The sequence below is a fragment of the Eucalyptus grandis genome, chromosome 11 (assembly GCF_016545825.1).
Source record: "Eucalyptus grandis isolate ANBG69807.140 chromosome 11, ASM1654582v1, whole genome shotgun sequence".
Classification (NCBI taxonomy): domain Eukaryota; kingdom Viridiplantae; phylum Streptophyta; class Magnoliopsida; order Myrtales; family Myrtaceae; genus Eucalyptus; species Eucalyptus grandis.
Window position 1 is genome coordinate 44,969,410 of NC_052622.1, and position 22,252 is coordinate 44,991,661.

Sequence of the window (22,252 nt, forward strand, 5' to 3'; positions counted from 1 at the left end):
ACCTCGCTACCAATCTTTTCACGCTTGTTTTATAAATGTACCATAGCCCCAGCTAAAATAGGAAAGTCATTTAGAGAACTATATAAGACCACCATTACCAATTGAAGAGTCTCAAATAGTTCTTGAGAGAGAGAAAAAGAAAAAGGAAGAATGGTGGATACGCTTCCCATTGGATACCGATTTTGTCTGTCTAACGAACAAATCTTCTCCTATTGCCTTGTGCCTAGGGTGAAGGGGGATATAGTGTTTCCCGAATTCATTCCGCAAGTTCAGTGTGTATGAAAAGGAGCCAGGGAAATTCTTCGAGGAGATCGCGGAAAAAAGCTTGTACGTCTTCACCAAGGTCAAGATGAAGAAGTTTAGAGTGGAAAGAATGGCGAGTTCGGGATACTGGAAGGGGGTGAAAAGTACCGACAACAAAGATTGCCATGGTCACGAGAAACACTAGAACTTTAAAGTGAAAGATGGCTCTCCTTTCAATAGCCGAAACACCAATAAAGGATATTTGATTATGCACGAGTACTTCATGCTTCATCAAGAAGTGAGTACGAATCTCTTGCTCTAACTCCGTTAATTTGTTGCCATGTGCATCTATCTCAAGTTTTCTAGTTAATTATTTATCGTAAGAGATGATAGTTTACGTACTATGCGATTATCTCTAAGAAACCTCGAAAAGTTGTTGGCATTTCTTTTTTTTTTAGTATAGCAAACTTTTTATTTTATGTTATGTATTCTAGAATCATTATGTTCATAAATTTGGAAAGCCAATTTATTATTATATTTTCAAATTACTGTTGAGAGTTATGTGAACTGCGTCCACTACCATGCCCATGGCGATTTGAATAGTGCCACCTTTTCTATTTTGGGGCTTCATGGAGTAAGAAAATCTGGAAAGCCAACTAGTCATCTCTTTCTTTTTCTCATTCTTTGAAAGCCACGTTAACCAGAGTGCAGTCATGCAATCGACTTAGGTTATACTCTCCGCAACTTTATTTGATTGAAAAATCATAAATTTCTTAATGCCTTAGTGTTTCCCTTGATATGTAAATTGTAGATTGTTCTGTGCAAAATCTTATTTCAAAAAGAAGAAAGCGGTGGAAACCAAGGCACCACACTATTTCTAAGCATGCTTGTCAGAATTGGAGAAAATCATCAGCTTAAGGATTATTTCGACTTCAACAACAAAATTGATGTGCCTCCCCAACAACATGGAACCATCGAAGAGAATATCACCATTTTCAGGTCCTCATGTTGAGTGGCATCCAATGGGGTGCATAGGTTCAAAGGGGGACACTTCAGCTTCAGCATCTCATCTGCGCTTGGTGATCTCTGCAAAACCAGTATAAGATATTGAGGATTTCTTCAATGCAAGAAGGCCAATCGAGCAAAACTTCGTGGACAAAGCGACATACAATGAAATCGCGGATTTACCTGCATCCACAATCACGGAAGAGATAAATGATGAAGGCCCTCAATAAATAGTTAATAATGTTAGTTTTGATTAAACAAACATCTACAAGGACCCAAACGACGATGTCGTACTCAGTGGCGTGCCGCCAACAAATGACACTACCTCATAAAAGTCTGTCCCCACAGTAGTGGAAGCACTTGAGGGACCAATCAATGAGGATCTACAAGAATATCTAAGTAATGCAATATATGAACCATATTGTCCCTAGAATCAATGAATCTAAGATGATGTAATTTTGCCACATTAATATGTGCTAATTTTTTTCGTTGAATCCCAATTCCAATTACATGTTTAAATGTTGATCACAGTGAAGAGTACTCCATTCCGTTGTCATTAGTTCTCCATTCAACATTTGTCATTGGACAATATGTTTTTCCTATGCTATATTGCATGATGGAATTTCATTAACAGCTCTCATATAAAAAGGCACATTACTTAGTGAACAATAATCCATATTATGTATGCACTATTACATTGTTGAGCTTTTTTATTGTATACAAAAAGTAAACAAAAAAAAAATGCATTCTGAAAAATCCTGGTTTATGGATTAATTGTCAAGTAGAGTGTAAAATTCTTTTAGCATGGACAATTTTTAAACACGATGGCTTGTTTAGAAACTTTCACTTTTGTTGTGCAATATTATCATCAAACCCTTTCTTATCAATTATCTTTTATATACATATATGACAAAAGAAAAACCTCTTTAAAGATTTTTCAAAATAAAATCACCGTTACAATTTCCAGAGTGAAACTTTAAATTATGAAATTTAATTAAATCAAAACATTGCATAGAATAAAAAGTGCCGGTGAACCTCATCATTTTGAATTGACAAAAACTAATATTGTCCATAATGTGTTTACGACAAAATATTAAGATAAGAAAGGATTTAACGATGATGTACACATTAAAACTGAAAATTTATAATCATGTAATTATCTTTAAAAATTGTCAATATTAATTTTTTTTTACATATTCTACTTGATAATTTCATAAATTGGCTCAACGCTATAGAAAAGAATTTAGTTTCTTGAAAACTTCTCTTTTCATTAAAATTAATTTCTATAAATGTAAAATTTGAAAAGAAAAGAAAACCATAGTGCCTTTAAAATAGATGAAATACTCACAATAAACAAAAATAAAACACATGAAATTATTAATTATGACAACTAGATACGACTTAGAAATATAAAAACTTAAACCACCACTTTGACTTTCAACTGAAATGATTAATGACAATTTTGTTTTTTTGAAGATGAAGATGTAGAAAGATAGTGGAAATAGCGCCGCCCTATTACCAATTCTATTTCATAAATTTAGTTAGCGACGACATTTGAAGGATGAGATGAAAACTATTGAATGTAAAGTATAGTTTAAAAACTTATAAAATAAATATCCTTAAATCGTATTGAACCTGTAAAAATATTGAGAAAAAAGAGTGCTTATATACGTATGAAAGAAAGTGGTGGTTAATCAATTAATTTTTATTATATATAGATAGGGTAATTTGAGAGAGCAAAAAGTGAGACAAACCGTGAATTTAACTTAAATATCTTTAATATGACATGTCCTTAATTTCCTTCTTCATCTGAGTCCATATTATTAACGAAACGCCACGGTTCGAAGCTTTCCAATTTATAATTCAAAAGTTAATCAAGCCCTAAGTATGGATCTAGGAGATCCTCCGTTCAAAGTAATTTCAAGGGCCACGATACCGAACTATGATTGAAGGCTTATGCAATTCACACAAAAGGAAAGGCATCCATGCAGATTAGTCAAGACTTCAGTTTCAAATTTTGGATATCTATTTTATATATAAAATAGTTTAATTTGCAAACAAACCAGATTGAAAACCGTTAACTAGAAGAATAATTGGAGGTACATATGTAGATCGAGCCATTCATTCAGCCTGTAATTAATTCGATTTTATAGAATTAGAATTGAATTCGATCAAATCACTAAATTAAATCATATTAATTATTATAAACAGACCACAAGCCTAATGATATCTATATACTTGGTTAATCTTACATGTCAACCTACTTATTTTTTCCCATGACAAAATATCCCGCAGGACCACCATAGTTTAAGCATATATACCGAATATATTGTCTAATTTGGGTTTTTTATTAGATTGTAATAACGAAAAATTCATCAGAAACAATTTGATAATTGAATATACAGTCTTACATAGGATAACTTGCAAACCATCTTCTTCACATCACCGACCAGTCGAAAAAAAATATTACATAACTGATTGTCTAAAACCTAAAGTTTGTACTCCCGTAAGAAACTCCCACTTGAACTTTAAAGTGAAAGACGGCTCATCTTCCAATAGCCGAAACACCGAGAAAGGATCTTGGATTATGCATGAGTACTCCGTGCCTAACAAAGAGGTGAGTCGAATTCACTTGTTCTAGCTTTGTTAATTTGTTGATACCTCAAGTTTTCTAGTTAATTTCCTACCATAAGAGATGATAGTCCACGTATGGTGTGAATGTCTCTATTTCGGTATTTTAAGTTATGTATTACAGGGTTCATTATGTTAACAAATCTGGAAAGCCAAATTTTGAAAGTCATGTGAACCATAATATATTCCTATGATCAAATATATTCTATTTGTCAGGTTAGAGTTTTTCTCATAACGTTGAGTTGACCATCGTGTCGTAATGAGTCGAATAGTGTGGCCTTTATAATCTAGGGTTTCATCGTGAAAGAAAATCTGGAAAACCTACTAGGTGTCCTGTTTCTTTTTTCGTTCTTTGAAAGCCACGTTAATCGCAATGCATTCATGAAATTTTTTTTTTTTTTGGTCGGTGCATTCATGTAATTAACTCAGTATCCATTATCCATAGCTTTATTTGATAAAATAGCATAATTTTTTTACACCTTGTTATTTTCTTTAATACGTAAACTGCAGATTGTTATGTGCAAAATCCGATTTAAAAGAGAAGAAAGCAGTGGAAAACAAGGCACTACAATATTTCTCAGCACGCCTATCGGAATTAGAGAAAATCATTGGCTTAAGGATTTTTCCGACTTCAACAACGAAATCGATGCACGTCGCGAAGACATCAACATGGAACCATCAGAGAGAATGTCACTGTTTTCGGGTCCTCATGTTGAGCGGCATCTACTGGACTGCATAAGTTCAAAAGGGAACGCCTGGGCTCTAGCATCTCACCCACACTTGGCGACTAGGCCTATCGATCAAAGCTTCATGGACAATGCAACATCCAATGGAATCGCGAATTCACTTGCATCCACAATCATGGAAGAGGATACCAATGGTGACGGCCTTCAATGGATATATAGCAACATTAATTTTGATTAGACAAAAGTCTACGAGGACCCAAATGACGGCGTCGTATTAGGTGGCTTGCCTCCAACAACCAATGCTACCACATAAAAGTTTGGCCCCATAGTAGTGCAATGCATTATATGAACCAAATAGTCTCTTAAAATCAACGTATGTAAGACGTTGTGATTTTGCCACATTAATATGTGCTAATATTTTTCATCAAATCCCAATCTCAGTTACGTGTTTAAATGTTGTTTAAAGTGAGGAGTATCCCACTCCATTGTCATTAGTTCTCCATTCTACATTGTCATTAAATAATATGTTTTTCTATGTTATATAATCGAATTTCATTATGAGCTCTCATATAAAAAGGCAAATTACCTAGTCAGCAAGCATCATATTATATATGCATTATTACATTATATATGCTGAGCTTTCTTATATATACAAAAAGTTAAAATGTAATATGGAAATCCCTAATTTAACTTAAGACTAATAAAATGATCCATACATGCTTATGGATATATAAATAAATAAAAAAGATAAAAGAGACTAGATTCAAGAATCAAGATAGACACAGATTGAATGACAAAGATATTGGGATAACTATCGTCCAAGAATAGCATGCCATTCCACTTTTTCATTTACTTTACACAGAAGTGGTGTTTCCTAGTATGCCTTGACACCCGAATCGAAATTCCAGGCTCAACTACTCAAGACCATTTCTACACCGCTTCCATTCATCCATCCAGCCTCAGAAAAAAACCTAGAAAGGAAGCTCGCATTCGCCCTTCCTCCGTTCCATCCCTTCCCAAGCAGCACCAATCAGGCACCGCATGCACATGGACGTCCGGACCCAAAATCCACACGCGGGATCTCAGAAAGGAACGCCATTCCTCATCTCCGCACAACGAGAGCCGAGCGAAGCAAATTCACGGATCGACGGAGACGCGTCTCTACGGATGAGCAGAGATTCTCACCATATCGGGGGGAGTTGGGGTTGGGTTGTTCATCTTGACAGAGATTTCGCTTCGCGGAAAGCTTGCTGGAAAACGGATTCGGGGGATTTCGAATTTGTAGGGGAAAGTGCGGGAAAATGTGTGAAGCGAATCGAGGGAAAGTGCCGGGGAAGAGATGTGATCCCGCTTTCACGGTTTTGCCCTCCCCGGTTTCGGGCCATTCGAGAGAATCGCCGCCGGCTCTCGAGGGGCGTCATTGGAAATTCGCGTCGAGCAAAGAATTTTGAACTGTCTTGCAGGACGCGACAAGCGGGCCGGGCTCCTCCGGATCTGGGCTTGGGCCTTTTCTTCGGGTTAGGGGTACCAGCTGGACTCTCTGGATTCGCGGATTCAAATCCGAGTCGGGTAAATCGGTTAGCGGATTGGACGAACGGTCGAGCGGTGCTCGAGGCAGATGGACCGCATGATCAATGGCCGGGATGATCAATCCATATCCGACTAGGGAATAAAAAATCAAATGCAATATCTCCAGCTGCAATTAGGTCTCCTCCTCGTCGGGTTTGGTTTACATTATTTGGCTTATTTTATAAATGTACCACCGCCCTAGCTAAAACAGGAAAGTCATTAGAAAGCTATATAACACCATCGTCATGATTGGAAAAGTCTCAGATAGTTCTTGACAGAGAAAAAAAGAGACAGAGGAAGAATGGCGGATACGCTTCCCCTCGGATACTGATTTTGCCCGTCCGACGAAGAAGTCTTCTCCTATTGCCTTGCGCCTAAGGTGCAGGGGCAAGTAGTGTTTCCTGAATTCATCCGCGAGTTCGATGTGTATGAAAAGGAGCCATGGAAGTTCTTCAACGAGAATGCAGAAAAAAGCTTGTACGTCTTCACCAAGCTCAAGATGAAGAAGTCTAGAGTGGAAAGAACGGCGGGTTCAGGATACTGGAAGGGGGCGAAAAGCACCGACTTCATAGATTGTAATAGCAACATCATCGGTCAAAAGAAGCACTTGAACTTTAAAGTGAAAGACGGTTCCTCTTTCGACAGCCAAAACGCCGAGAAAGGATCTTGGATTATGCACGAGTACTCCATGCCTAATCAAGAAGTGAGTTGAATTCTCTCATTCTAACTTTGTTAATTTGTTGCCATGTGCGTCTACCTCAAGTTTTCAAGTTAAGTTTCTACCGTAAGAGATGATGGTCTACATACGGTGTGAGTATCTCTAATAAACCTGGGAAAGTTGCTGGGATTTTACTGATTATAGCAAACTCGTTATTTTGCGTTATTTATTCTAGAGTTCAATATGTTCATAAATCTGGAAAGCCAAATTTAATTTCTTTTCAAATTAAATTTGGGAGTAATGTGAACCATAATATATTCTAGCGTTTGTCATGCTAGTGTTTTTCTCATAATATTGCATCCACCATCTTGCCCTTGGCGATTTGAATAAGTGCCGCCTTTCTATTCTTGGTTTTCACGGATTAAGAAAATCTGGAAAGCCAACTAGTAATCTTTTTTCCTTTTTCTCACTCTTTGAAAGCCGCGTTATCCACAATGCAGTCATGTAATCAACTTGGGTTCTATTCTCCACAACTTTACTTGGTAAAGAAAAAAAAATCATAATTTTTCTTAACGCCCTAGTGTTTCCTTTTATATGTAAATTGCAGATTGTTATGTGCAAAATCCGATTTAAAAAAGAAGGCGGTGGAAAACAAGGCACTACACTGTGTCTAAGCGTGCCAATCAGAATTCCAGAAAATCATTGGCTTAAGGATTCTTCCGACTTCAACAACAAAATCGATGTGCCTCACCAAGACATCAACATGGAACCCTCGAAGACAATGTCATTGTTTTCGAGTCCTCATGTCGAGTGGAATCCATTGGATCGCACAGGTTCAAAGGAGGACATTTTGGCTTTGGAGTCTCACCCGCGCTTGGCGATCTCTGCGTCAGATATTGAGGATTTCATCAATGTAAGAAGGCCAATCAAGCAAAGCTTCGTGGATGATGCGACATCCAATGGAATCGTGAATTTACCTGCATCCACCATGATCGTGGAAGAGGATACCGATGGTGACGACTCTCAATGGATACATAAGTACATTAATTTTGATTAGATAAATGTTTACAATGACCTAAAAGATGGAATCGTACTAGGTGACTTGCCTCCAACAAGTGACGCTACCACATAAAAGTTCATCTCCACAATAGTGGAAGCACTTGAGCAATCGTTCAATGAGTCTAGGAAAAATTGTGAGGACCGGATTTCTCTTAAAATTGATGAATTTAAGATGTTGTGGTTTTGCCACATTAATATGTGCTAATATTTTTTGTTGGATCCTAATTGCAATTACATGTTAATATTTTGATTAAAGTGAATGGTACCCCATTCCATAGTCATTAGTTCTCCATTCTATGTTGTCATCAAACAAAATGTTTTTCTATGCTATATACTAGTTCTCCATTCTACGTTGTCATCAAACAAAAAAATTCTATGCTATCTGCTGCATGAACAAATTTCATTAACAGCGCACATATAAAAAGGCAATTTACCGAGTCAGCAAGCATTCATATTATATATGCACTATCACATTATATATGTTGAGCTTTTTCATATATACCAAGAGTTAAAATGCAATTTGAAAATCTCCAATTTTATTTGAGAATAATGAAGTGATCTCTGCATCCTTATCAAAATATATAAATGAAGATGATTAAAGAGACCATATTCAAGAATCAAGATAAATGTGGACTGAATGATAAAGATATTGAGATAACTATCGTCCAAGAATAGCACGATATTCTATTTTCATTTGCCACACCAAAAAGTGATATTTCCTAGTGAGCCCTTTGGAACTTGTGTCGATTTGAGAATTTTGCATGCAAATTTTTCTTTGACCATATTACCGACATACAAGGGCATACCTCACTTCCATGAGCATTGTAGAGTAAGTTTCGTGAAAATAAATTATTTGAAAAATATTTCCTAAATTGATAATTTATATCTCTAATAAAAATTAATAAATAAAAAATATTTTCTTTTTTTTTTTTTTTTTTTGGTAAAGAAAAATATTTTCATTGTTTATAATCATATTTATATATAAGTTACAATGAAAACATTTTTCATTAGTTAAATATTTCAAGCGACAACAAATGGTCATTTTTTGGAAAAAAAATTTCGAAATCATTTCCTTTTTCCATGAAATAAACAGAGTCTTAGTTGTTGTCGGACGTCAGAAATAATTTAAATGAACATATTAATTTTAATGAAGAACGCCCTCATTCAAATATCATGTTTTGCATGTAGTGTTGGCCCGCATTTTACTTCCTTGGAACCTCTAAATCTCTTATACTTCAAAAGAATGCCATAATCTCTCCCACATCTCCAACGATTTAAAACAATTAGTGTTTGCATATCCAATATTAATTGATATGTCCATTGAAATTTCAAAAAAAAAATCTTTTAATTTTTACTTTCTTGACAAAGATCCATCTCTAATATAATGCAATTTTATTTCATGTACAAAAATATTAATTGATATGTCCATTGAAATTTCTAATAATAATAATAATAATAATAATAATAATAATAATAATAATAATAATAATAATAATAATAATAATAATAATAATAATAATAATAATAATAATAATAATAATAATAATAATAATAATAATAATAATAATAATAATAATAATAATAATAATAATAATAATAATAATAATAATAATAATAATAATAATAATAATAATAATAATAATAATAATAATAATAATAATAATAATAATAATAATAATAATAATAATAATAATAATAATAATAATAATAATAATAATAATAACAACAAAAACAACAACAACAACAACAACAACAACAACAATAATAGGCTATGTATTATATGGATGAGGTTATTTTGCCTTTTTAATGAAAAGTCAGAGAGTATGGGATTCAAACTTTTTAGCATCAACGCAACATAATTTTATTAATATAGAAGTATGGTTGACTTGTAATCAAGATATGTCAACTAATGTAAGAAAAAGTTTAAAAATCTTTTAATTTTCATTGATATTATACAAATCTTAGTCGGTAAATCAGTGATTGAATTGTATAGGAATATTTTGCTAATCTCATGAATCAGTTAAGTTTGAGCCTTTGCTAGTGGACTTAAACCAAAACTAATTAATGAGTTTATAGGTCATTAAGAGAAAATGTTAGACAAGCTTTGAAGGTTTATTAGGGATTCTGACACAATGTGTAGTTGTGCCATAGAAAAAATCCAAATGTTAAAAGAAAGTGTATGCATGAAGATGACAAAAAAACTTAATAGAGTCGAATAATACACAAAAAATTACTTCTTGTTTAAGCACTTGAGAAATCTTTCATATGATTTTGTACCCACTTTTACTCAAGCTTTTCTTCTTCTCTCGAGAACTCTGTATTCTGGATTACAACGTATTCTGTGCGCGTACATGTGATTCTTTTTGGCAATGACGATGCACTTAAATGCATATGTGAGTTTTGGCAGTGCTTAAGGTAGATATACCTTTTGGGAAATTTAAATGTAAGCAGAGTCCAATAGGAAATTTGAAGTTTGTGCTCTAGAAGCGTCACGTCTATAAACTTCCCAAACCACAATCATAATGAAATGAAGATAAATTTTACATTTATTGATAATCCATCAACGCACAACTTTGTAGATATATTAGATGCATTATCTGCTTTTCTCATCAACGACGTAGTTAATGTTATTTGGCTAATAAGCCAGAAAAAAAAATATCCCAACAGGAAAACAGCTTGACTTAACCAAACTCAAAGGTTAATAATAACTCTAACATAAAGATTACTTTGAAGAATCTTTTATTGGACCCGATCTAGTTGAAAAAGATTTGAATTGTCCACCTGTAAACCTCATGACTATCTTTCCACGCTTATACTATTAATGTACCACGCAATAGCTAAAATAGTAAAATCATATAGAGAGCTATATAAGATCATCATCATAAATTGAGAAGTCCCAAAAAGTTCTTGAGAGAGAAGAAAAGGAGAGGAAGAATGGCGGATACACTTCCCATCGGATACCGATTTTGTCCGTCCGACCAAGAAGTCTTTTCCTATTGCCTTGCGCTTTGGGTGAAGGGGGATGAAGGTTTTCCTGAATTCATCTGTAAGTTCAATGTGTATGAAAAGGAGCCGTGGAAATTCTTCAACGTGAATGTGGAAAAAAGCTTGTACGTTTTCACCAAGGTCAAGATGAAGAAGTCTAGAGTTGAAGAATGGCGGGTTTGGGATATTGGAAGGGGGCAAAAAGCACCGACATCAAAGATCGCCATGGCAATTTCATTGGTTACAAGAAACACTTCAACTTCATAGTGAAAGACGGCTCCTCTTCCGACGGCCGAAACGCCAAGAAAGGATCATGGATTATGCACGAGTACTTCATGCCTAACCAAGAAGTGAGTCAAATGCTTCCGTTCTAACTTTGTTAATTTGTTGCCATGTGCATCTACCTCAAGCCTTCTTGTTAATTTCTTTACTGGTCTACGTACTGTGAGTATCTCTTACTCATTATTTTGAGTTATGTATTCTAAGGTTCATTATGCTCATGAATCTCAAAAGTCAATTTATTTTCTTTTCAAATAAATTTTGAAAGCCATGCAAACCACAATACTATTCCTATGATCACTATATTCTACTTGTCAGGTTAGAGTTTTTCTCAAAATATTGAGTCCACCATCATGCTGTAGTGATTTGAATAGTGCGGCCTTTATATCATAGGGTTTCATCGTGCAAGAAAATCTGGAAAACCTAATAGTTGTCCTTTTCCTTTTCCTCGATCTCTGAAAGCCATGTTAATCACAATGCACTCACGTAATTGACTTGGTTTCTTTTCTCCATAGCTTTATTTGATAAAATAGCATAAAAAAATTTTACACCTTATTAAATTTTTTATATGTAAATTGCATATTGTGCTGTGCAAAATCCGATTTAAAAAAGAAGAATGTGGTGGAAAACAAGGCACTACGTTGTTCCTAAGCATGCCTTTCAGAATTGGAGAAAATCATCAGCTGAGGGATTCTTTCAACTTCAACAACAAAATCGATGCGCCTCATCAAGACATCAACATGGAACCATCCAAGACAATGTCTCCATTTTCGGGTCCTCATGTTGAGTGGCATCCATTGAATTACACAGGTTCAAAGGGGAACATTTTGGCGTTGGCATCTCACCCACGCTTGGCGATCTCTGCATCAAATATTGAGGATTTTGTCAATGTAAGAAGGCCAATCGAGCAAAGCTTCAAGGACGATGCAACATCCAATGGAATCATAAATTTACCTACATCCACAATAATGGAAGAGGATACCAATGGTGACGACTCTCAGTGGATACATAAATACATTAGTTTTGATTAGACAAATGTCTAGTATGACCAGCGTCATGTAGGTGGCTTGCCTCCAACTAGTGACACTACCGCATAAAAGTTTGTCGCCACAGTAGTGGAAGCACTTGAGCGATCGCTCAACTAGTCTACGAGAAATTATGAAGACTGGATTGTCTCTTAAAATCGATGAATCTAAGATGTTGTGATTTTGCCACATTAGTATGTGCTAATATTTTTCGTCATATCCCAATCGCAATTACATTTTTAAATGTTGATTAAAGTGAGGAGTATCCCATTTCATTGTCATTAGTCCTCCATTCTACATTGTCACCAAACAATATATTTTTCTATGCTATATTGCATGACCAAATTTCATTAAGAGCTCTAATATAAAAAGGCAAACTACCTCGTTAGCAAGTGTCCATATGATATATGCACTATTACATTATATATGTTGAGCTTTTTTTATATATACCAAGAGTCAAAATACAATCTAGAAATCACTAATTTAACTCAAGAATAATGAAGTAATCTCTGCATCCTTAGAAAGAATATGTTGTTACTATGCTATACTGCATGATCAAATTTCATCAAAGCTCTCATATAAAAGGCATATTACCTAGTTAGCAATCATCCATGTTATATATATACTATTACATTATATATGTTGAGCTTTTTCATGTGAACAAAAAGTTAAAATGCACTCTGGATTTTTTTGGTCAAATATGGTTTAACTTAAGACTGATGAAATGATTCGATACATGTTTATCGAAATACATAAATAAAGATGATTAAAGAGACCAAATTCAAGAATCAAGATAGATGCGGATTGAATTACAAAGATATTGGGATAATTATCGTCCAAGACTAGCATGTCATTCCATTTTCATTTACCGCACCAAGAAGTGATGTTTTCTAGTACGCCCTAGCAACTTCTACTGATATGAGAATTCACATGCAATTTTTTTGCTAAATGTATAACTAAAATACAAGACTATCATTCACTTCCATGAGCATTGCAGAGTACATTTTGTGAAAAGTAAATTATTTGAAAATTAAAAACTAATGATTGCATATATCCCTTGCAAAAATTAATGAACGAAAAATATTTTAAAAAATATATTTTGATATAAATTATTGTTGATCATAAAAATATGTTTCATTAGCTAACTATTTCTTGCAACAATAAGTGATCATTTTTGGAAAGTATTTTCCAAATCATTCATTTTCTATAAAATAAATGAAACCTTAATTGTAGTTGAGGATTGAAAATAATACTATAATATTATATTTTGTATATAGTGTTGGCCCACATTTTTCTTCCTTGAATCATGTTAATCATATTAGTGTTAATCTATTATACTTCAAAAGAACATCATACTCTCTCCAACATCTCCAACAATTAAAAACAATTAGCATTTGCGTATCCACATCCATCTCCAATATAATGCAATCTTATTTCATATACAAAAATATTAAATGATACATACATTAAAATTTCAATTTGTACCTTGACTAAGAATGTATGAACCACTTCCTGATTGTTGAATTAAATTAGGGTTTTCATCTATGCATTTTAGGTATTTTAACTTTTTATATGCATAAAAAAAGCTCATCATTAATAAAATCTGTCCCTCCTAATAATAATAATAGGATATGTATTACATGGATGATGCTGACTAGGTATTTTGCATTTAAAACTCTTTGGGAGTATGGGATTCGTACTTGTTAGCATCAAATTATCGTAATTTTATTAATATAGAAGAATAGTTGACTTGTAATGAAAACATGCCAACTCTTGTTGATGTAAGAATTATGGATAAGTTGTAAAATCTACTTTTCACTAAAGACATATTATTCAATAAATTTTTATTTCTTTTTCCCTCTTAATCCATTCTCATGTAGAGATGACAATGGATTCTTACATTTATTGATATAAGAAACGCTTTGCTAATCTTATGAATCAATTAAGTCCGAGCACAGTGAACTTAACCCAAAACAAATTAACGAGTCCATATGTCATTAAGAGAAAATTTTAGTCAAGCTTCAAAGGTTTATTAGAGGTTTTAACACAATGAACAGTTGTGCTTTGGAAAAACATCCAAATGTTAAAAGAAAACATAAGCATGGAGATGACAAAAAACTTAACAAAGTCAATAAATACATGAAAAATTGACTTCTTGTTTAAGCTTGGAATGCTCATTCATAAACCCTGATACCGGCATGAAGATATAATGATGACCATAAAAATTCTATATGACTAACTCGGATCAAATCTAAATCACCCTAAGATAAGTCAAGCCATCTTTATCATGTTTATGGAATTTAGTTAAGTCGAGCTGTCTTCGTGTTTAGCAGTCCGGATCCATTTTTATTTTATTTTTTTTGGCTAATCAACTAATGAAAATTAATTTTGTCGGAGATAAAGATACACATATTAGAGCAATGTTTTCGGGATTCAAAAAATGATTGCATTTTTATAGTGCAGCAAATTTGACGCGACAAGTTGTGTAAGAAGTTTGAATGAGTTTGGACATGGAAGGACTATGCACTTTAGAAGAAATACACTATACTAAAGATTCAAAAAGGGGTTTTCCAAAAAAAAAAAATTAATGAAAAATGTGATTTACTTTTATTTAGTTCTTGAAATTGCCCCAAGTAATCAAAGGTCGATTTACAAATCAAATTTATAAGATAGTTTTCATAGAATTTAATGGAATCAAATGTCGATTTAGTTGGAAAATTGTTTTGTCTTAGTTGTTAGGGTTATGGTTAGATGCCCGAGATAGGCTAGATTGACATAGAATTTCATATGGATAATGTTGCAACTAACTAATGAATTCTTTCGATTTTTATCTGCTTTGAATGGAGGATGCTACTTGTTATATTTTCTCTGCCGAATAAATTGTATTCAACACATATCACATGGTTGAAATATCTTAAGGAATTCGCATATTTACTCACAAAACATTAAACTTCACCGATAATAGCCATCAACCACAAAATTTATTGCCATATTTCCTCTTGATCAACACAAGTATTCCTTTTCTTTTTTTTTTTTGAGAAATTGGTAAACATATTAAGAATATTTACTAAAATTGGGTGTTCAATTGATGGTAAAACGTTAGTCATTGGTCAACGAATGAAGTTAAAAAACCTCAGGTGCCCCCAATTTTTTTATTGGGCATTTGAATATCTCCTAATGAAATGAAAGGTTTACGTTTCACTCGGAGTCAAGATGACAAGTGCAACTAAAGCATTCAAGTTACGAAAAAGTTAATGACGTTTCTTACATATTCAATTGAATATTGCCAAATGTTTTAAGATCTCTCGGATTAAACTAAATCCAACCCACAAAGTTCACAAAATTTATAAATAGTTAAAAGTTAAGAATAAAATACTCAAGAGAGGCCTAATTTAACCTCAGCTAAAAATCAGAAGACGATTCATACATGATTAATTTGTTTGTGACCAAGATCTTATCACACGTGATCATATGGAAAAGGGAGAAAGACAAGGTTAAAAAAGGAGACCTAATCAGGCGAGAATCAGGATTTAGGAGAGAATGAAATAACACGAAAAGGCGAAAGATCGCGTGCTCGCATCATGCATGAAGGGGTCCAATGTGCAACCGTGCAGTTGGCGACGATCATAGTCTTCCGTTTAGTTACCTTCATCCTTTCTTGAGGCTTTAGCCATGGTTACCCCGATCGGATGCGCAAGAAGAGCGCCGATGCCACATTAGGGTTGAAGATGCTTCACTTGGTCCTCGACTTGGATCACACCTTCCTCCATGCCATCCGACTCTCCAAGCTCGTCTCCGAAGAGGATTGGCTCCTGCCCAGCGCCGAGCAAAATGCGGAGGAAGGTGATCCCAAAGGCGATGGCAGTGACATCTTCCTGGTCGAGTCCAAGACCGACTTTTTGATAAGCAACACCCATATGAAATTACTAAAGTGATTTGTCGATTTTATTCTGATCAAGTTTTCAACTATCGTTGGATTATCAACTCTTATTTGGGTTAATTATTGACGTTTATTAGGGAAAGAGTTAGCAAGTCACCTAAATAAAAGTTGGTAATTTTACATAATAGTTGGTAACGTTAAACTGCTTATAAGGAAAGTAAATAAAGTTGCTTACAGATAAGAAAAACTGGTAATATAAAAAGGGCGGCTCTATTTCTACCCCCAATTTAGCTACACATCACAATCTTGCAGGTTTGGTTTTAGAACTGAAAATGACTCACCATACTTGAGCAAAATGAGAGTATAAAGGGCGAAGTATATGCATCGGTCTAACTTTACAATAGAAGCTTCAGCGTGTGCAATTCACAAAATACCTCGAATTTATGCCCTTTGACACGTACTTACCATCCCTTCAGGGCAAGAAAATTGCTTAATCATTTCTATACATGCTTGTTGCATTACAGACTTTTACAATCATGTTTCGATGGCATCCCCTCCATTTTGCTTGTCTTGAATCCTTGAACTTTTGCAAGGAAGAGAAATCAGGGATTGCCCAGTTTGCATGCCCAGGTATCTCGAACAGAGCACTTTCTATTCATGGTTCCCCCTAGTTTTCAAGCCTGGATCACAATGTATCTTCTCATCTGCTACTAATTTTATGAGCTCTCCAAACACGAGCATTGGGGATTTCTAGGCTCTCTTCTTAAAGTGTGGCATTTTGTAGACATGCCTCACAAGAAAAGGTTTAAGAGACCTGTAATTCATTACGAACTAACGAGGAGGTCTTTCCAATGCTACCCAACCAAACTTTCCCTTGCGGAAGTCTGACAAGATGCGGAATGCAGCCTGATGAATATCCCCATTGAACAACTGAAGAGCAACCTTCTGAACGAATCTGCAATCAAGAAAAGGAGAGAATTAATTAGTCCAGGACCTACAGAAGAGTGAAAATGGCTGCACCTTGTCAGAAGTGTTCCAAAAGCCCAAGGCTATCTCTCAACTCCAAAGATAAAGTTTATCTTTCTTGCTTTTTCTCGCTTTTTTTTTCCTTTTGTAATCCATTTTATGTTTACTCTTTATTCTTGCTCTTCATGTCCAACTCTTTGCAAATCTTAAAGACCATGGTCCCACTAGAATCATATGCTTACATGTCTCCACAATGACCATCCACATCAATCTTGTAGCGGTTCTGCAGGACCCCTACACCTGAAAAAGAGGAATTGGGTGAACAATGTAAAAAACAAGAGGTAAATTTAGTTCTTCGTGAGAGGGAATTAGGTAAGTACTGACAGCAACCTATTATAATGCAAATGCTCACATCATTATATGAAGTAGCACAAGCGAGACGGCAATGAGTTTTTTATGAGCAAAGGCAAATAATATAGACTCTAAAAAAGCCTCTTCACAAATCGTGTGCAAGAATTTCTCATCTTCTCTCAGAACAAATAATAAAATCCAGACAATTTCCTCCAACTGACAATTTCTTCACTTTCTCAAATGATTGACAGACAACGCAAACCAGTTGGCACTTTTCTCTCCTTTTGCTTATTTTATTTTTCCTTTTCTTTTTTTGGGAGAAAGAGGGGTGTGGGGGTGTTTCAATGACACTGAGCTTCCACAGAAACGCAAATGGCTTATATTAACTGAATAAAATTGATCCTCAGCTCAAAAGGCCAGATTCCCCCAAGTCGCACTGAGGTAGTCACCCTTGATAGTTTTATTTATTCTCCAGGCTTTTCAAATGAAGCCCAATGCCTAAAAAAAAAAACTCACACTAAACCAAATCAACCAATTAGGGGATAAAATCCAGTATGGTTAACCTTGGTGGAATGCATTAATGACATTTGAACAAGTATTACCAACTAACAATGGGTTATCCAGGGCTTTTCCAGCACTTAGCTAATCTTTACCAAGTCTAGCAGAATTTCTATTATTTTAATATATTTTACATCACACATTGCCCCTAAAAGTAAAAGCTCCTTTTGCCAGCCAGCTACTGCTAGCCACAGAAGTCAGAGATAAACATTACAGGTCATGGGGAATAATGCAATGGGCAACCTACCGACTGTGGGAAGCCTGGTCAGCATTTGCACAAGAATTGCAGCTACATCAGCAACATTGTAGGATTTCTCTCCAATGTCATCACAAATGGCAAGCTTTATAGCAGCTACCTGATCACTAATTCGCATAGGGATTATTCCAGGGGAGTCTAACAACTCAAGGTCTTTGCCAAAGTGTACCCATCTTCAACAGTAGAAGGAAACGCATATATCAGTCAAACAGATATAGCTGGTGTAGCAGAATTCATCTGGCAAACATAGTTTACCTAAATAGTATTATTTTACTTTAAAAATTCCATCTTTAGGGCGAGCACTTCAAGAAAAAAAATTCCCAATTAAATCTCTGAGAATAGACTATGTGAAATAATTTCATATCATCTGCCAAAAGAGAATTTGCTGTAGTTTTGGACCGACTTTAGTGGTTTTCTCCATCTTCTTCTTGTTTGAAAGTGATAAGTTGTTATGATATATATCACCTGAGAGTCTAAAACCTTAAAACTAGATTATAAGCACAGAACGCATCTATGATACTTTCAAAGGGTACGTTGTCAAAAGGCAATTAGAAATTCAAGTAGAATCTCTTTTCCTTTTCCAGCTAGTTGAGATACCTTACGAACATATCAAATCCAATCTACACATACTTTAATTCTCTTGTAACACCAGGTCTGGGAGCTGCTGGACACATGCGTCGCTTCAACAGACGATTAATCAAAGAAGATTTTCCAACATTTGGATAACCAACAATTCCAGCTCGAACCTGCTCAACAGCAGAGGAGTTTATACAAACAGAAGATGAAACTGCCGTATGCAATGGAGTGCGGCAAGACCCAAAGACTGTTCTTAGGCTTCAAATTGAAACAGTAACTGTAATGAACTGCCATACTCAAAAGCTAATATAACCCTTGATTAAAGAGTTATCATCTAAACACGATGCAAAAAACAATAAATGCATTCAAATATTGGGTGGATGGTGACCCCAGCCTGAGTGAATCCATATACCTAAGGAAAAAAAAGGTGAAAATAAAGAAAGCAGAGAATCTTCTAGGCAGCTAGAAAATGAGTATTATTACTATGACACCAGGGTTGATGGTGGAGAAAATGTAAACAGTTACTATTATATCATTCCACAGATTAGTTGGTCACAGGTGATTATAGAAGCTGTTCCCATCACTGTAAGGCAGATGCCAACCATCTCTCTTTTCTCCACAACCCAATATCTATACTCAAGAACCAAGATTCCCAGATACACCCAGAAAATCATTTTTACAGTGTAAACAACATATGCCAAGTCCAGCTAACTAATAATCAGACCTGATGTCAAGCTTCAAGCACTCAGCAGACAAACTTTTGACTAAGATAATGTCTAGAAGATCAGACACTGCTTTCTTGATTAGGGTAAGGGAAATATAATAGATATCTATCACATAGGAATCACAATCAGAAAACTCTAGATAAAGGATATAAATGAACTGAAATTGACATTGCTTTGTCTTGGAAAACAATTCTATTCTAACAAGTGAGATTCTGAAAATGAAGGAAAAACGCATAACAGTTCATATGGCAAAAACAGAACAAGTATCTGTATGTCATATGCAAGAAGACAATCACATGTAAAAGCTCCTAAGGTTGCATGCTGCACAAAAAATTTCACTATATGCAGATTAACAAGTATTAAAAGAGTCCATTGATTTCGAAAAAACTAAAACATGAAAAAATCAAATAAATTTATGCAAGTGTTATTCAACAGATGAAGGAACATACTGCTCGAGGAAGTAAACCTTTTGCCCGGCGTTTGACGTTTACATCAGCTGCTAGTGTTTTTGCTAATCGGCCTAGCTTCATAGTCCCCTGCAGTTCCCAATACAACCATCATTTGCTATTTCCTTGAAAACCAAAAGCATGAGGAGTTTCTCATTGATACCATTCCGAGTTGTCCATTCGCAAAGATGACTTTTATTCCTTGTTTAGTAAAATAAGTTGCCCAAGCATTCCGGTCTGCCTTGGATATCATATCTTCTCGATTCAGCACTAAAATCCTTTTCCTAGTACCAAGCCATGAGTCCATCTGCCCACAGAAATGAGCTCATAACAATGAATTGTAGCAAATTGACTATTTATGTGTTTGAAGCTAGTTACCCCAACATCATAACAAATTACAATCCCATCAGGTTCACATCCGGATACAATGTATAATCTACTAATTATTCTCTCTAGCTTTTTTTTCCTTCTCGAATTAAACACAAAGCTCATCAGGATCTATTAACCTCGTAGTTCCCTGATTAACTCGTCCTTACGCATATCTTATCTTTCAAGAGTATATGATTCTTCTACCGTGCACATGTTAAATCAAACAAGATCAATATCTAAGTACGTTCATGCTGTCCACGACAAAAGACCACCACAGAACCCATAATCTTACCAGTGGATGGGTTGTCGACAGAGGAATTCTCGCGTCACGGACTTCTACAACAACATCCATCAACTTCAACTGCTCTTTAAGTTCTTTCTCTGTCTTTGCAATATGACCGGGATACCACTATTCATGGGCCATGACACCGCAAAAATCCATTACTCGGCAACAAAGATAATCCAGCCAAAACCAATTAACAATACCATAAAGTCAGAATCAAAAACCACAGCGGGATTATACCTGAACAGTGCGCAAACCTTTGGTCCAGTGACAAAGATCAGCATCCAGATCCAACCAATCCGCTTCTTCTTCATCGCCGAACTGGGCGACCCCAGTTCCACGCCAACCCGAATTTCTCCCACCAACTATCTGCAAAAATTCCCCTGAGAAACATTATCTCACCCTATTCATTCACAAGCCGAAGTCCCCGAAACAAGCCAAACCCATGACGCATTGCGAAGAGACTAATAAAGGGCAATCGTTAATTTGAGTACCCACTCAAATTACGGCGAAAGGAGGGGCTCCCGCGAGTCATATTCTTGAAAAAAGAAAGACTTTGGAACACACGCTCTCGCACAGAGCGAGCGAGCGAGAGATAGAGAGAGAGAGAGAGAGAGAGTGAACCTGGAAAGAGGGAGAAGGAGAGGAGGAGGACAGAGAGGGCGTGGCGGCAGGAGGAGCGAGGGAAGGCCTGGCTCGGCAGAGAGAGAAGTTGAAGGGGAGGGAAGGAGAGTTGGGTAGGCATAGACTCGAGAGCTGAGAGGCCATTGCCTGCGAAGTTGGACGGAAAAGCTTCGGTTTCTTGGCTTCAAGCTTCCGCGCGGAGCTGCTTCGAGATGAATGAGCGACCCTCCTGTAAGTTCCTGGGAAAGTATTCTCCCCAGGGGAAGATAACCGCTCTGAAAGAAAATTCTCTCAATATCTCCAGAGATAAAAAAAAAAAAAAAAAAAAAAAAAAAAAAAAAGCTCCTTTTTATTTTCATTTTTCCCTTTTTTTGGCCCTATTTACTTGAACTGGCAAATCACTTGAATGGAGAATTTGTTGAATATGTTTACCCTAATATTCAAACTAAGGGTGTACAAAGGAACGGAAATCATTCAGACTGCTCAAAAACTGATGGTTTCAAAGGGAAAAGGTACGACTATTAGTTCTAATTTATTGGAATCAATAAATATCAGTCTAGTTCCTAATTACATGTGTGAAACTACCCATCAAACTAGACCAATAATAAAAAATTCTAAATTCTAAATCTCTTGGTTACTTACTAGTTTTTATATTAAATAACTATATGCTTTTGCCCACTTATAACAAGTTTAACAAGTGTACTATCTTATTTACACACTTTTTAACATATTAATACTATTGGTCATTAGCTCTAATTGAGAGTATTTTTAATGAGGTGATTCCGTTGTGTAATTCTTTTATACATATTACAGTGTTAACATGTGAAACTTAACAAAACCGATTCTATGAATCTATTTGGGAACTGAACCATACCAGCGGTCCAATTCTAGGTAAATCCATGGAATTAATGAGCAATTCCCAATTTCAATTATTCAAAACTAATTCTTAGTGGACAGTTCCTAAATTTAAAATAGGAACTGCTTATCTAGACCATGCTCATCCCTAATTTAAACAAAACATGGGTTGAAATCAAGTTGCACTTGAGTGTATGTCAATCCACATGTGAAATTCCCTGAA

At 35.3% G+C, this 22,252-nt stretch overlaps 1 protein-coding gene across 1 annotated transcript; it reads right to left on the reverse strand.

Moving 5' to 3' along the window:
- Positions 1 to 16,366: 16,366 nt before the first annotated feature.
- LOC104426658 (DAR GTPase 3, chloroplastic) lies at positions 16,367 to 21,457 on the reverse strand. Its single transcript, XM_010039787.3, has 9 exons — positions 21,175 to 21,457; positions 20,791 to 20,919; positions 20,560 to 20,676; positions 20,062 to 20,205; positions 19,902 to 19,988; positions 18,782 to 18,897; positions 18,143 to 18,324; positions 17,229 to 17,286; positions 16,367 to 16,975 (listed from the first exon to the last, which is right to left on the reverse strand). The coding sequence occupies exons 1-9, from the start codon at positions 21,316 to 21,318 to the stop codon at positions 16,852 to 16,854; spliced, it is 1,101 nt and encodes a 366-aa protein (XP_010038089.2). The 5' UTR covers positions 21,319 to 21,457; the 3' UTR covers positions 16,367 to 16,851.
- Between the last annotated feature and the right edge of the window lie 795 nt (positions 21,458 to 22,252).